General features: G+C 42.8%; 1 protein-coding gene across 1 annotated transcript in view; it reads left to right on the forward strand.

Annotated features, from left to right (window-relative positions):
- Positions 1-6,687, forward strand: part of CAMKMT (calmodulin-lysine N-methyltransferase) — a 403,007-nt gene extending 396,320 nt beyond the window's left edge. Inside the window, exons 10-11 of the mRNA XM_032239534.1 lie at positions 132-263; positions 5,712-6,687. Of these exons, the coding sequence (XP_032095425.1) occupies positions 132-263; positions 5,712-5,789 (210 nt within the window). The 3' untranslated portion in view covers positions 5,790-6,687. The remainder of the gene's footprint in view (positions 1-131; positions 264-5,711) is intronic.
- Positions 6,688-17,040: the final 10,353 nt, after the last annotated feature.

The raw sequence follows: 17,040 nt of genomic DNA on the forward strand, positions 1-17,040 counted from the left end.
TTGTGTGGACATCTCAAGAACAACTGAGTTTTTCTACTTGAGAGCAGTATATTAAATGCTTTGACCAATGTCTGTTGTGTTTGGTTACTTTTCAGTTTTAAAATATGTGAATTTCCTTTTTATTGTTCTAGGGGAAAGCAATGGTATTCGCCCCACGCCGAGGGAATACTTTAAACCAGTTTTGCAATCTAGCTGAAAAAGCTGGTTTCTCTATCCAAAGACATGAAAATTATGATGAACACATTTCAAACTTCCACTCCAAGGTTAGTTTTCTGCTTGTGTTAGATAACACTTTAATCCGCATTGCATTTTGAAGAGATCATGGTCTTTTTGGCAGGTAACCTAAATATTTGATTAAAGTACTCCTTAGGTGTGTTGCTTCTGAACAGCTATTTGTATCTGATTATTTTGTGTGGTAAAGCCATCTTTTATCTTTGCATGTCTAGAAGGATTTTAAGAAACCATTCCTGTTTACTCCTTTCTCTGAAACAAACTAATCTTTTCATTCATAATAGACTAATTTGTAGAATGCAAGGGGAGGTGGCATAGAATGAATGATAAACATGCATTTATATTTTAATGAAAAACCTTCAGCGTTTAAGTAGGTTAAATGCTTAGCCGCACTGAAATAAATAGAAGGTGAATGTCTAATTGTATCATGTTGGACCGTAAATCTTTATCTCTGCTTGCTTTATAGCTGGGTCAGTTGGCAGTTTGAGACTGTTAAATCTCATACAGAATTTCACAGTTGTGGGGTTATATGTCAGATCGAGGCGCTACAAGATTTAGGTCAAAAGCACTTATCTGAGAGTGATTTCTAAGCCTGCTTACATAAAGCAATGTTATCAGCCTTTTTATTATTTATAGGTATAAAGCAATATAGGACACTGAGAGGCAAGTGTTTCACTGAAAACTTTTTAGGATTCTCACATTTGTGAATACATTTCACAGTGACTAGCATAACATGTATTATTTCAGTAATTTTGTGCCTTACTGAAATCTCCCTTCACTGAGCTAGTCTGACCTTGGCAAGAGACTTTAACTTGTCATGATTTCACAAGTTGTAACTGCAGAAAAATAAAGGCCTGACCTTAATCTTCTCCTGGGACAATGTGAACAGCATTCTTTATTAGCCAGGACTATAATATAATGTAGAAGTGTGCTGGCTTTTGGAAAAATATATGCAAAATTAATCTGATCTTCCAAGCAAGAGAAAGAAATTCTCACTTTCTGGAAATGAATGTATTTATTTGAATCTTTAAGGCTCCATTTAGCCTCTGGGGGGAAATGGTGCTTTGTGAACTGAAAGAGTTAAATCAGGTCCTCTCACTGGTGGAGTCAGGTCCATTGCTCACAGTCAGAAAATAAAAACGGAATGATATGTGATTCAGATCTTACCTGCCTCTCTGGAATGATGTTTTCCCCTTTTCAAACTCCCCCCTTACAAAAGCAGGGCTTTACCTGGTAGGAAAAGGGCCTCTCCTGGCTCCCTGGACTCCTCCACCCAAAGGAATAATGTGGCTTTCTCTCCAGGGTGGGGCTGGAACTAGGAGGATCAGCTGACAGCTGCTTCAATGTCATGCATTTACTTTCCCCCTACAACAACAAATGCTTTTAGTTTCCCAGTGACAGCTCAGGAGAGCAAAGGCGTGGGTTTTTCCACCAGCAAAGATGTTCAGCATTGTGCCTGATACCATCTGTCTCCTCCCTGAGAAATCTGAGGAGTGTTGGGATGTGCCAGCCATGCCCACCTCTCCTTTGTGTAGAACTTTAGAGCGTCAGCACTTGGTGGCCAGCAAACCTCCTTATTTTATTTCCAACGTTGTACACTACCCTGCTAAGCGTAGCACATTAAGAACTAAGTGGCCTTATTTTTTCTCTGGTCATAATTCCTGAAAAGTCAAATTCACAGTTTGCTGGCATTGGTACATTGGACTAAGAAATAGTTCTCTTCTTCATTGTTGGGGGTGGGGAGAGTGTAGAACCTACCTAGGGGAATATTCTGCAGTTGGCGCATCCTGGATAAAAGGTATAAACGGGAGCCCATGATATGTATTTCTAATAATGAGAGCTATTCCAGCTGGTGTGGGGTTCTGCTTCTAGCAGAATGCCTCTGGTCCCTCCTGTACCTGCTCCAGCAGCGGGAGACTGTGCTGACCGCACTGGCACAGTGCAGCTGTGCTTCTTTGGAGGAGAAGGAGCTCGCCCAGAGGAAGGAGCAGTGAGCCGCGGGCCACGCTGGAGGGAGCGGGGAGCGCCACTGCTCCTCGCCCAGCCCCATGCCCTGCAGCAGGGAGCGAAGGCGGAGGCCCAAGGCAGCACCCCTGCCCCCTCCAGCCCTGCCCGCCCGCCCGGGGCTCGGGGACGCGGCCGCCGGGAGCCTCCACCCTGGCGGCTTTTGTTGGCCGCGTGCTAATAGCTAGGGCTTAAAAGTTTTCCATCTTGAGCGACAATCAGCTTTCTTCCTCTCCATCTCTGGCCAAAGCCCCCTCGTCCCTGGGACGCGCTGCTCCCCAATGGAGTAGCGGCGTTTTCCTTCAGGCTGCGTGTTATCCTCTTAGCCCTACTGTGTTGGAATAGAGCGTAACCAGCTGGAGGACTGTAAGACGCCTGATAATGCCGCTCCTTTCCGCTGTCCCGTCTTAATCTTGTTACACAAATGGTCGTGAAGAGATTCATGAATTTTAATTTTGCCCTCTGCATTAGTGCCTCGCGTCACTCATACACAGCTGCCTTCGAAGCCGAGTTTTTCACCCCTCCTCTTACAACAGGGGAAAAAATTAGTTACTTGGCAGTAGTGCAAGGTAAAAAAAAAAAAGAAAAAGAAAAGGAAAAAAATCTACAGATTTAGGCAACCACCCATGAAGCTGATTAACAGTCAGTGATCAGGAGGAACAGCTTTGCCTCTTAAACTTTTCACCTCTCATTGTTAACTGTGAAATTTTATTTCCGTTAAAAAGCAAGCCTGTAATCAAAACGGTGCCATTCTGCACTTTTCTGCCAGTGCTTTTGTTAAACTGTACCCACACCATGCAGCCAGCGTGCTCAGGAACCAGGCAGCCAAAGGTGTACTATGTTTTTAAAATACTGCTTTTCAGTCCATCCTTGCAATGGGAGAAAAATAAAACACTTCTCTGTCCTCCCCAGCCTTTTGATCTCAAGGCTGAGAATCAAATTCATTGCCCCCATAGTGTGGTTCAGAACCTTTCGGATAGTAAGATAGCAAATCGTTTTGTAAGGCAGAGATGTGACTTGGAGATTACAGCTGGCTTGATACCAGTTGGTAAAAATACTCTCTCATTCATGCAAATGTTCATTGAAATATAATTTTACATGCTGTGGGTTTTTTAAACTTCTGCAAAACCGCCCTGAAGTGTTTATTTTTCTGTATTTTTGTAGTAGCTCTGAAAATAGGTTTGGGCTTGGCTGTGAAGTCAGTACACTGTGTTAAAAACACAGCCATATTGCGCTTCTGCTTATCTATTCAAAATGCCACATTACAAGTGGCTGGTGCTTATAATCTGTGTGGTGTGCTGTTGATAATTGTGGATACTGTAAAGGGTAAACAGTCTGAACTCCACTCCCGCTGCTGCTGTTCACGCCGTGGTAAGGCTGAGCGTGTTACATCCAATTATGAAGTAAAGCATAATGCTACTCATAGCAGCTATATAATTTAGCTTAGTCCTCAAAGACCCTGTTTTAACCTATGAAATTGAAAATTTGTTTTATTCACGATTTGCTTTTTGTTCATTTTCTTTCAAGGTGCCTTTTTATATTTGTTAAAATTGTAATTATTAATTGGCCAAGGAAGCACAGCCTGGGTAAATGGAATTATTCTTAAAGCTCCTAACATTCCACCATCGAAGCAAGTATTGGCTAGCAGCTTTGTGTGTGTTCAAGTACCCTCACATAACAGACTTGCTTGATTCAGAAATGATCCGGGGCTGGGTTATAGTGTGGCCTCTGAGCGTTGTCCTCTCTTCCCCATTGTGGAAAGGGCTCACAGGCAACATGGGGCTGGCCCCTGGCCCCTTTCAGCAACGAAGCCTCCGCTTTGGCCTCCAGAGGTCAGCATAGAATCCAAGTTAAAAGTGATTTCTAACCCATATTTACAGAAGCATTATTTATCCCACATATTACCTCAGGGACTTTATAAAGAGCTCATTTGAGTCTCTGTATATTAGTGCATTGTGAGTGAGTAGGTCAGCTGACTGCCACTGAGTAATCAACTTTCCCTTATCCCCAATCCCTGAGGAAAGCATTGCGCTGGCTTGGCCCTCTCTTCCCTCTATAAAATACTTCAGTGAGCTCCCTCTATCACTAGGGCAAGTAGCAACAAAGGTGTTACCAGTTGGTAGGTCCCAGTCCGTGGGTATGGACTGGGAAGTTGGTGAAGCCATTTTCTTGGCATTTTCTAAAATTAAAGAGTAAGGTTGCAGGACTGTGTTCAGGCTTAACATTCTCGCTACTTTGGTAGCAGCAAAAATCCACAACGGACCTTTCTAACTAAGTAGACAACAAATCATCTATACACAGAACAAACTCCATCAAAGAAAACAGAACTAAGTCACTTCTGTGACTGTACCACTGTCCGTCCTGGGACAGTGGATTAGAAAGTAAAGACTGAATTAGCTTTATGTTCCGCAGTGGAAAAGGGGAAGTGGACCCCTTACTCCTGTGCTTAGTAGTGATAGCATGTCCATGTCATGGTTTGGGAATATGATTTAGAAGACATGTGAACCTCAAAAAGATTCAAATTACCATGCGCCAGAGGGACCAACCTGGGAGAGTGTGATGTGGGGGCCATTCATTTTGCTTTAGGGTCGGTGGGTGGGTGGTGTTTAACTAATTTGAAATGATAAAGGAATTGGCTCCATGTATAATTAAAAGAAATAATGATTTTTTTATTCCTATAGTCTAAAAAAGTAATTAACAGTTGGCTCATAAATGCCAACTTCAAAAATATTAATTTTGTCTTTATAAATAGCAAATTATTACTTGCTAGGGTAAATGTAAATATGACTTTAAAACTATTCCAGCTGAATGAAGAAAAAGTGTACTTTAAATGCGAGAAAGCTGATTGGATTTTAAAATCTTATCACAGAAAGATCCTCAGCACTTCCATGCACAGTCTCGACAGAACTGTTGCTAGTCTAATTGTTGGAATATGTTCTCCTCATCAGCAAAAAGAATTTTTGAGTGACTTCTTATTAATGTTGAAACCTCTAAGAACCACCTAGAGAGTCTTTGCAATGTCTTGGGCCCCACAAGTCTTTCCCTGTGCCCAGATGTTGCCACGGACTTCAAGCAGTGATCTGAAATGCCCACCTGCTTGAATAGTGTGGCACTGGTGGGAGGCAGAGGGTACAGAGAGCAGAAACTTCTATGTCAAATGGCCGGTCAGGTGATGATTAAGGGTCCCCAGCTCTGCCTTCCCTCCAGTGCCTCATAGTTCACAGAGGTCAAAATGCAGTTTGGGTATTTATGAAAAAACACCCCACCCACCCCCACCAAAAACAATCCCCATGTTAATGTATAGAGTTGTCACATCTGTGCCACTGAGAACTACTTTGAGTTCCTTTTCTGTGATTTATATTTCCAGAACTATATATTTTGGTGTAAAAGTCATCATGATACTCCACGTTAATATTGACTGGTAAAGACCCCTAATTGGAGTCCCTTACCTTTCTTTTTTCTATTATTGTTTTCAGTTGAAAAAGGAAAACCCGGACATATATGAAGAAAACCTTCATTACCCTCTTCTGCTTATTTTAACCAAACATGGATAGAAGATTAAGCTTCTCAAAGATGAAGAAAAGTATCAAGTGCACAGGGAAAATTTTTACAAAAACAGAAATCTATAACGGGCATCATCGCCTGCCAGCTCCCTTTGCAGCATTTCACGTGTGGGCTGTGGCCTCCACCTGTCCTCACCCATACTGTTCCCCAGCTGCCCTCTCCAGATCCCTCCCTGCCTCTTGTTACAGTCTGCTTGTTGCTCTTCCTGCCCTAAACCTTTATTTGTCTTTAAATATGTATAAGCCGCCTGCCTGAGACTTCAATTTGACTGGTGAACAACCTAAATATTTTCCCCTCTAATTGAGACAGAATTTCTTTTGATGATACCCATCCCTCCTTAATTTTTTTTTTTTTTTTGTCTTTGTTCTGTGTTGGTGGTGGTAGTTTTTAATCAGTAAATCCAGCAAATATCACAATTCTTTCCTGGTTAAAGAAATAAATAAAGCACATCTTTATAATCTCTCTCCAATTAATTGTATTAAATCCACCATCCCTTTCTCTGCCTCTCTCTCTCCTTCTTTTTTTCATTTTAAACAGTATGTTTTTTTCCCTATAGATGTATAAGAAATGACTACATCAGCCCAAAGCCTCATAAACTGACCGTTTGTCCTCTGGACACAATAGCGTGGCCAGCCCTCTGCTCCTCCTCCCCAATTATGTGTGATTAGTCTCAGTGTGCTGTGTCAAGGAGGGGGAGTGTGCTGAGTGCTTATTATCTGTTTAGGTACAAGAAGAGCACATTTAGGCTCTGACTATGAATGAAAAGTGAGCCTTTATCAGGGCTTAAATCTCACTGCTGCTGTTCTCCAGGCCTCTTTCAAAATAGGTCCTTCCCAGAGAAATTTTGAATAAATGGTTGATAAACTAGATTGCAACCAGGGGGAGTTTTTTAAAAAAACTCAATCACACAATTATCTTATTTAAAATAAGTATATATTGTGATGTGCTGTGATTTAAGTGTATAGTAAACATTTAATAGGTGCTACCTAGGATTCAGAGAGAATGACTTTTCTGCAGGGAACCCAAGCTTATCCTTGCCTAGTGCATCCATGAGATGCTGTAATGCCTTTTGTGGAAATTCAGATGTTTATCTGTAAGGAATCATCTGTGCCCACTTTAGCAGTAATGTCATTAGTAGGTTAGCTGTGTATCCTCATATCTTTAGTAGAGGCAAAAACATGTATTCAGTGTGATACAATTAAAGTGATAGGTGAGAGACTGGGGGTGCATCATTTTGCATGTTAAACAAACTTAGCTGTCATAAAAGCAGCGCCTCTCAAATGTCTTCTCTGCTCACTTCTATCATCAAACAAATTTTTCACCATCAGTTTGCATGTCCTTGTATTCACCACTTTTTCTGCTCCATTAGAGCACCTAGATGGATCTCAGAAGGCATAGGTCAAGTCGCAGTTAGATCATACATTTCTTTCTCACAAAAACTTGAATTGCAATGCCAAGTGATGGGCTAACATCACAATAACAGCAATTTATTCCTCTTTGGATAAAACAGCAGTCTATTCTCAGTGCTAGATAAAGACCAGGGCAATGCAAACCAGCCATTTAGCTGAGTAGTTCAGCTAGTGGCAGCTCTCCTTTGGCGACTGTATAGGTTGCACACTGGCTTCATATTTTCTTGTTTAAAAATTAGAATTTGGCATGTTTTAAAAGGCAATACCAGACGTTCCATTTATACTGGTGAAAATACAGCAAAATTATTTCCTCTGTAAAACCTGCAACTAAATCTGCCAGACAAAGAAAACGTATCCCTGTAGTAGCACCTAAGATGGTCTATTCTTTTTTCTTTTTAAATATGGAACAGGAGGACCATGAGAATATTTTCTTCTTTCTCTCAATAAAATACGTGAATTGGCAAGGATTCAATTTGCATTTGTGTGTTGTGGGTGGAGAAATCCAGTGTTTATGTCTCTGGGAGAAATTATATTTTAAAAAGTAAACTAGCATTGTATTTTTAAAAATATCTGAGAACAGTGTTTCAGAATTGAACTGTTGCTACCAAGAGATACCTAGTAAGGAAATACACTTATTATGTAATTAAAACCTAGCGGATCTCCTATACCATGTGAAGGGTTTCATAGATCTACTCTTTATGGGATCCTCACCTTGAAATATCTCTAGTCCAGGCGCTTTGAAAGTTTGTAAGAAATGTCCTATATTATTGAATAATTTTACAGTTTTTGTTTTCTCAAAGTTTAATCGAATACTGATATTGAAAAGGGAAATATAGCAGCTTTTTTTTCTTTTTTGAGACGGAGTTTCGCTGTTGTTGCCTCGCTGTTATTGCAATGGCACGATCTCGGCTCACCCCAACCTTCGGCCCCTGGGTTCAAGCAACTCTCCTGCCTCAGCCTCCCTGGGACTACAGGCACGCACCATCGTGCCCAGCTAATTTTTGTATTTTTAGTAGAGACGAGGTTTCACCTTGTTGACCAGGATGGTCTCGATCTCTTGACCTCGTGATCCACCCGCCTCGGCCTCCCAAAGTGCTGGGATTATAGGCGTGAGCCACCGCGCCCAGCCCAGCAGCTTTAAAAGTTTATCCATTTACATTCTTTTGAACTTTGTGATATTTCTATGCATCAATTGCAACCGAAATGGCCCATTCCATAATCGTCTATGTAATTATGCATGTGTTTGTTTCAAAAAGGAAGCCTGTCTGTTCAGGAAATTTGAAGAATAATGATATTTCTCTTCTTTGTGTACCTTTATCTTCTGATAAAACTCATGATTTTTTTTTTTTTTTTTGTCATACTCAGTAGATTTGGTTGGATGAAAGAATGTTTCTAATATTGCCCATGGTGGTTCTAATACTGTGAGATGAATAGCCACATGCAAGTTGGTTATAAGAAATATATTTTACTTTATAGCAGGACATATGCTGTGAATTGGGATAAAAGTGCTAGAAAAGACTACCTAAGAGGTTGATGCTATTTTGTATAAATTGTGTATTTTGTTGGCTTTTTGACTGAGCATGAAAATGTAACTTCCATTAGGGAAGGGTAATTTAGGTGCTCAGTATTCAGCAGAAAACTTGTCAGGGCCATAAAAGCTTTTCTGGCTAGTTCCTCGGGTGTTTTCAGAGAAGAGCTGCCCGCCCCTTGCTGGTTTTCCCTTTGGCTTCAGTATGGGCTGAATTTACCACTGCATACCTGTTGAATCAATTTGGGGGATCCAGCAGTTAACTGAGTGAATGGAAGGATTAGTTGCCCTCCAGAGCCCTATTTCAACAGCCAGGTGTCTGTCCTAAACTAGTTAACTGCTTTCGACAGCTGAAGAACCTGGTTTTAATGCCAGAGGCAGGAGGTGGTGGTGTTTTTTCCTTCTCCCTGCTACCACAGTGGGGCACACCTTCTCATGAGGGTTAGGTGTTTTTTGGTTTTCAACAGGAATCAGCTTCCACAGATTTTGTCTTTGTGCTTAGTCAGTATTTGACTTGTTTCCAATTTATGCCAGACAATTTGGTAGCATTGTCTGGCAAGAACCTTTCACTGGACTCTGGGAGTGGGGCAGACTCTGGTGGGGAACTCTTTCCCATATAGGGGAGAGAGTCAAAGTATATGTACAAACATGTAGACACACACACTCACAGGAAAGATTCAGCTATTTGGATCCGAGATCTGGGCTCCAGCCCCCAGATTCTAGGTACATCCCCACCCCAAACCTCTTGAGTTCAGGCTGTAGGAAACATGGTAATTATGTTGAGTGTATGCCATAGAGAAAAAATGGATTTGAAAATCAGGCTGATTTTAGACAGGGTAAATATGTTTTCCTGAGTGGACTATTTCCAAATTAGGAAGGAGCCTGTTAGTGTTTAACAAACCATTAAGCCTGAAATGCCACTTTTAATTCTCAGATTTCATTTTACCCAGAAAGCTTACTTTCCAGGCTGTGGCTAAATGCTCACAGTGTTCTCTGCCCTGGAAGTCTGTGCATTTGGAGTCTGTATTTTGCCTTTTTTGTCTCCCTGACTTTTCAATTAATACATTTTTTAATAGATAAAACAGATCATACTGTGACTTTTTAAATGTCAACAAGCTTGTAAACAGAAATGTAATAAAATGGCTAATAGGAGATTCAATAGTTAATAGAGGGCCTGAAGTGTGAGCAAATACAGTAGCTGTATATTGGAAACTGTGCAAGTGAAGATGGCTTTAGTATTGCAAACTGAGGAAGAAAATTGTTTTTAATTAGCACCTTCATAAGAACTGCTGATTAATACTGTTTTGTTTGGTGAAAAGCTTTCAGCTGAGTAATTTGTACAGCCATTACAACAGTTTTGTTAGAGCGGGACTCCTGTGGTTAAACACAAACAGCAGATGATAATGGTGGAAGATGAGTTTGTCATGTAACAATTTACCTTATTGAAAAAAGCTTTATATAAAACCCAATACAGTAGGTACCAGCAGAAATCACATATTTTAAATCCTTCCAAAATTGCAGTGTGCCATGCTTGTGGTTTTTTTTTTTTTTCAGGGCTAGAAGCAGATTTTATATCATTTATAAAATTATATACACAATTTAAAGGTGGTGTAGCGTGGACAAACCACTTTCTTAGCAGCGGTTTACACTGGAGCAGTAAAGTGGCTATGTATTCAAACATTTCCTAACTACACAAAGAAGGTGGAAAAATGGAAGCCTAATTAAATAATGTGACTCAGATATAAATTTGCATTGCGACTGGATGCAGGGAAATAAGAATTGGTGTTTCTGCCTTAGGTGGGTTTATCATGTATAGGATCTTTAAAAAAAAATCTCTCTCAACAGAAGTTTAATTAACCTTTTTTTTTTTTCCTTTTCTGGTGATGTTTTAACTGACCCAGAGGAAACAGTGCTTATTTAATGAGAACTGACCAGGGAATAAGAGGCCGATTTCAGTGAACTCCCACAAAACAGATATTTTGCTAGCCAGAAGTTGTGTGTGCGTGTGTGTGTGTGTGTGTGTGTGCGCGCGCGCGCACACGCGCGCGCGCTTAAAATAAAATCCAATGGTAAAGCATATTTGCATTAAAATATTACGCTAACCAACGCTGGAAAGAACTGTAAATTATTGGAGTGGCGTAATAGAGCATGAGTTTTTTTTTTTTTTTTAGACAGGCCTTCGGGGTAATAACAAGGGTTGAGGCTCACGACAGTGCCAAATAAGCTTTAGACAGCATAATAGTCTGCAAAGAAAGCCACAGAGCACTAATGTGAAGGAAGAGCTGTCCACCGCATGCAGCAAAAATCACCAAAGGTCATTTTATGGTAGCAATTGTGACATAAAATTGGTGGTCATGCTACATGTCTAATACTCAGCACAGCTTTATAAATGATGGGCCCCTAGCGATGGCTGTCATTAAGTGCTTTCATCATAATAAACTTTAAACTGTTGGCTTTATGAATCGCCAGCTAGCTTCAGCTGTTCGTTGGATGGAGCTTGCAGTGCCTTAAGTGTGACAAGACCTATTAGGAATTGCAACCATGTTTCAAGCGTACTTGGCTTCCCCACTCCTGGGGTGATTGCTGCCTATTAAACGGCGTCTGGGAAGATTTTCCTCCAGCAATCTCTGATCAAGAGCTTTTTTGGGCTTTGACCTGCATTTCCTTCAAGACTTTCTCTGAGGAGTTTTATAAGAGCAAAACTCCAGAGGATTTATAGCCACTTCTGATTAATACCTTTCCAGTTTTTCTAGCAACTCTCCCACTGCTGCATAGAGAAAAGCTTTCATTGTTCCTGAGGTGCTTATTTGTGACCTTTTTTCTGCTTCCTGATTCCCTCTAACGTGTTCTCTCAGTGAAATCCTCGGAGTGGAACCCAGACAGTTGGTGAAGTTGTTACAGCTGGAAAGACAGAGAGGGAAAGAGGGAGGCTGTTATATTTTTAAAGGATTACTTGCAGAGCGGCCTGGCCCCGCCCATTTAAATACTCATGTGACGTCACCTGCCGCCCGCGGTACCAAACGCATCCTTAATGAGCCCTCGGTGTAAATTGAACCGACACATAAAGATTTCATGATTCAAATTACACTTTCGTTAACCTTTAGCATGGGAAGTCTTTTAGTTTCTATAAATCTTACAGTGGCTTACTGTCTGTCCTACTGATGTGAATAATAGATGTTTGGGGAATCGCTCTTTAAAAACCCAGGGTTATTTAATTTACAAGAGCTAAATACAGATTTCAGACTCACTTAGCAAGAACTTTAATTACTTCTTGTTGCATGTTCTGACTTGGAGGCCACCCCCCCATTCTCCCACTCAGTTTTCTTCTGCTTGACTCAGATGTTTTAGAAATGGTAAAAGCTTTCGATACCTAAGTCCCTGTCTTAATACTCTAATTTGTCTTTCTTTTAGGCTAAGTAGTGTCCTAAAGATAGTTCAGGGAACGTCTCAGGTGTGGACCATTACACAATTAAATTAGCAAACCTCCGAGGGCTTGGATTAGAACCCGGCAGGGAACACGTGGGGACTGGAGGCCAGAGCCAGGCTTTCTGAATGGCAGTTGCTCTCTCAGGAACTGTGAGGGTCGGCCTGCTTGGTAGTCTCAGTCACAGACTTGTCTTACCAGATAAAGTATTGCAGGCTAAACTCTTTTTTTTTTCCCTGGGAGTGCACAGGAAAATCATTAGCGAATGTGTCAAGCCTAAGGGAAAACAGGAGTTGGAGGGCTCGTGGCTTTTCACATACAAAGGCATCCGCCATCCCACCACGGGAGCCGGCCAAGGGTGGACAAGTGCATTTTGAGGCCGCTGCCCAGGTGCAAGGGGAGGGGGCGGGGCGGGCCGCAGAATGCCCTCGAACAAAGGCGCCTCCAGGGGCCTGTGCAGAGGTCACCTGCTGCCTCCAGGGCAGATTAAGGAGGACTGGAGAGGGCATTTGGAGGAAATGGTGCTGTGCTTCTTTGGGAAATCAATTCGTCCCACCCTTAATAGGGCATTTTGCCCTCCCTCTTTGGGAGTCCCAGGCAAATGTGCTTCCAGGTCTCTCAAAATCAATTGTAACAGACCCACGTTTGAAGAGGCGGCACCTTTCCCTGCCCGCGCTCCTTCAATAGCCTGTGCCCCCTGAGAATCTCTTTCTGCTCTCTGCAACACCTCACTTCCCTTTTCTCTCTTCTTTGGGCTCTCCCGCCCCTCTCTACCCTGGCCTCTTTCATAATTAGGCTGAAAGTGGAACTTTCCCCCACTCCCTTACTTTGAGATTTCTTTTTTCCCAGTGACCTGGGCTGCACTTTGCCCCCACTCCCTGCCTGCCAATCTCTTCAGGGTTAGGGCCTCTCTCTTTCCATTCTTGCAGCTCCCCCTCCTTGAGAGCTCCGGGAGGCCCAGCCTCCCAGAATCCCATCGGCTTCCAACACAGCAGCCCCCCTGTGGAGGAAGGAAGAGGCCTCCTCAGAATGAATGGCTGGTAAGGAGGTTTTTAATTTGTCTGGAGCTACGAGAAAAAGGCCTCTGAGCAGCGGTCCCTCCCTCACCTCTGCCGCCGACGCTGGGCCACTCTGCCTTCCCGGTGGGCACTGAGGCCGCGCCATCCCAGGCCAGGTCCATGGTGAAAGCTGGGCGGTGGGATCTGAAAATGTTGGCTTGTTGTCTGGGCATCACCTGTGCAATCTAGAATAAGTACTCGGCTTTGTATATGAAATACTATTTTCTGGCGGGTTGCAGCCTACCAATGTGAGGAGTGTGGAAGCTGAACGCGATGTTGACTGTCAGACCAGGTCGGAGAGTGAGCTCAGGCCATCCCTGTCTTCATCTGCAATCTGCCTTCTGATGGCTGAGCTCTCCTTGAGCTTGAGGGAATGTCACCATGCCGTTCCCAACCCAGAAGGCAGTACATTTAAAAGCTTTGCCAACCTGACCTATGGTTCCACCTCCAGGTACATTAGCCTTCATTTTCCCTCCCAGGCTTTATTTTTAGGAGCAGAGGCCACATCCCTGATCCAGCCTGCAGTTTGAGTGGATCTCTTGCTTTCCCTGTCTCTCTCTTAAGCAGCATTTGATGATGCCAAGGGAGAGCCGGTATGAGGCAGCTCGGAGGAGAATGAAGCCACTCACAGCTCCTGAGTGTCCAGGGGTCTTTCCTCTCTCCAGGGGTACTCCTGGTTGGCCCACCTCCTGCTTCATAGGATGAGAACCTTGGCTCTGGGCTAGGTGACAGATTGTGAGTCTCCAGCTTGTATTTCCACCAGCTGCTAGTGGTTTCCCCTCACCTCACAGCCAGGTGCTGCTGCTTGGTCCTCTCGCACACACCTCACCAAGAGACTAGATAAACCATCGATGGTTACAGTAATCTCAGTATGAATGTGATACTGAAGGGATTTATCCAGCTCTGCCCTTCTGGTAGATTTGTTGAGGGGAGAGGGGACGGAATAGCAACAGTGCTTTCCAGCTCCTCCCACCAAGATGTGGAATCTTTCTCCACTCCTTGATTCTGAACCAGGCTTAGCTTGCTTTGGCCGAGGAGACACTGGTAAACATGAATACAAGCAGAGGTTTGGAAATTACTTGTGCATTGAGGTTTGCCCTGGCCTGATGCTTTTGGAACCAGCTACCATGTGAAGAAGGCCAGGCTGTGCTGCTAGACAGTGGAGACACGTGGCCCGGTCACCCCCATTATTCAGCCATGAGTGAAGGCATCCAGGACCAAATACCCCTGTGAGATGCGGCTCTGGCAGCAGCTTGTGAGTGTGCCAGGTGAGCCAGCAGAACTGCCCAGCTGAGTTCAGCCCAGATTGCCTACTCACAGAACATGAGCTGAAAATGGTGGTGGTTTTAAGCAACGACGCTTGGGGCAGTCTGTTAACAAAGTTATGAGCGATAGATATACAGTCCTTGATCTATTCCCTGGAGGTACTTTTCTGCATCCTCAAGTGTAACTTTTGATAAAATGTTTTGCCTAAAATGTGGTGAGTTACATAGTGACTAACATTTCAAAAACACAAAAATAGAATGCGGGTACCACAGCCCTCATTTACTGTTCAGAAATCCAGCCTATTACGGAGGCACATCAATCTCGGGCTACTGGGAGAGAACACCAGAGAAAGTGGGCTATAGTAGCCGGGCGCAGGGGCTCACGCCTGTAATCCCAGCACTTTGGGAGGCCGAGGCAGGCAGATCACAAGGTCAAGAGATCAAGACCATCCTGGCCAACATAGTGAAACCCCATCTCTACTAAAATATAAAAATTAGCTGGGCATGGTGGCGTGCATCCATAGTCCCAGCTACTTGGGGGTCGGAGGCAGGAGAATTGCTTGAATCTGGGAGGCAGAGGTTGCAGTGAGCCGAGATCGCGCCACTGCATTCCAGCCTAGTGTCTGGCGACAGAGTGAGACTATCTCAAAAAAAAAAAAAAAAAAAAAAAAAAAACGTAGATTCCAGCCTGTACTCTGCTAGTACCAAGCTGGTGGGTGTAGGCAAGCTGCTTAAGCTCTCTGGGCATCAGTTTCCTCTCCTATAACATAGGAGAGCTGAACAACATAATTTGATTTTCCAGTTCATGCTAACTTCTGAAGTATTCAAGATAAAAAACATTCTATTATGAAGACCAGAGATATTGGCCACCTCAGGGAGTTAGAATTCTCTGGTACTGTCAGAGAGTTGTCAGACATTAGCTTGGCTCTAGAGAATATGTAATACATCTCAAGGGACTTTCTCCCAAGAGGTTCTGGGGTGGATCCCAATGTTTCACCTTCCTCTGCCCCAGGCTGAACATTTTGGGGCTACCTCAGGTACCACTGTGGGGGAAGGGAGGAGCGGTGGAGGCCCAAGCTCCATTTTTATTCATTGATCTAATAGATACAGACATACCTCGTTTTATCACACTTGGGAGATAATTGCTTTTTTTTTTTCTACAAATTGAGCATTTTGTGACGATCCTTTCAGCAAGTCTATTGGCACCATTTTTTCCAACAGCATGTGCTCACTTTGTGTCTCTGTCACATTTTTGTAATTCTCACACTATTTACCTTTTCACTATTCTGTTACGGTGATCTGTAATTGGTGATCTTTGATGACACTATTGTAATTGTTTTGGGACACCACACACGGTAGCCAGATAAGATGACGAACTTAATCAATGTTCTGAGTGCTCTAACTGCTCTACTGAAAGGCAGTTCCCTGTCTCCCTCCCTCTCCTGGGGTCTCCCTATTCCTCGAGACACAACAATATAGAAATTAGGCCAGTTAACAACCCTGCAATGGTGTTAAACTGTTCAATTGCAAGGAAGAGTTGCATGTCTCTCACTTTAAATCAAAAGCTGGCAACCATTAAGCTTCATGAGGAAGATGTGTCGAATGCTGAGACAGGCTGAAAGCTAGGCCTCTTGTACCAGTTAGCCAAGATGTGAATGCAAAGGAAAAGTTCTTGAAGGAAATTAAAAGTGTTACTCCAGTGAACACAGGAAATGATAAGAAAGCAAAACAGTTTTATTGTTGATAGGGAGAAAGTTTGAGTGGTCTGGATATACGATGAAACCAGTCACAGCATTTCTTTAAGACAAAGCCTAATCCAGACCAAGCCCTAACTCTCTTCAATTCTCCGAAAGCTGAGAGATACGGAATCTGCAGAAGAAAAGTTTGAAACTAGTGGAGGTTGGTTCATGAGGTTTAAGCAAAGAATCTTTTCCAGAACATAAAAGTGCAAGCCAAAGCAGCAAGTTCTGATGCAGAAGCTGCAGCAAGTTATCCAGAAGATCTAGCCAAGATCACTGATGAAGGTGGCTACACTAAACAACAGATTTTCCATGTAGATGAAACAGCCTTCTATTAAAAGAAGATGGCATCTAGGATTTTCATAGCTAGAGAGGAGAAAACAATGCCTGGCTTCAAAGTACAAGCTGACTCCTTTTTTAGGGGCTAATGCAGCTTTTGATGACTTTAAGCTGAAGCCAGTGCTCATTTACCACTTTACAAATCCTATGGCCCTTAGAAATTATGTTATATCTACTCCACCTATGTTCTGTCACTGGCACAATAAAGCCTAGATAACAGCACATCTGTTTACAGCATGGTTTACTGAATATTTTAAGCCCACTGTTGAGACCTACTGCTCAAAATAAAGATCCCTTTCAAAATATTTCTGTTCATTGACAATATACCTGGTCACCTAAGGGCTCTGAAGGAGATATAGAAGGAGATTAATGTTGTTTTCATGCCTGTTAATGCAACATCCATTTGGTAGCCCATTGATCAAGGAGTAATTTTGACTTTCAAGTCTTATTTCAGAAATACATTTAGTAAGGCTATAGCT

This window comes from Sapajus apella, unplaced genomic scaffold (assembly GCF_009761245.1).
Source record: "Sapajus apella isolate SASKATOON/1434 unplaced genomic scaffold, GSC_monkey_1.0 scaffold44, whole genome shotgun sequence".
In the NCBI taxonomy this organism is placed as follows: Eukaryota; Metazoa; Chordata; class Mammalia; order Primates; family Cebidae; genus Sapajus; species Sapajus apella.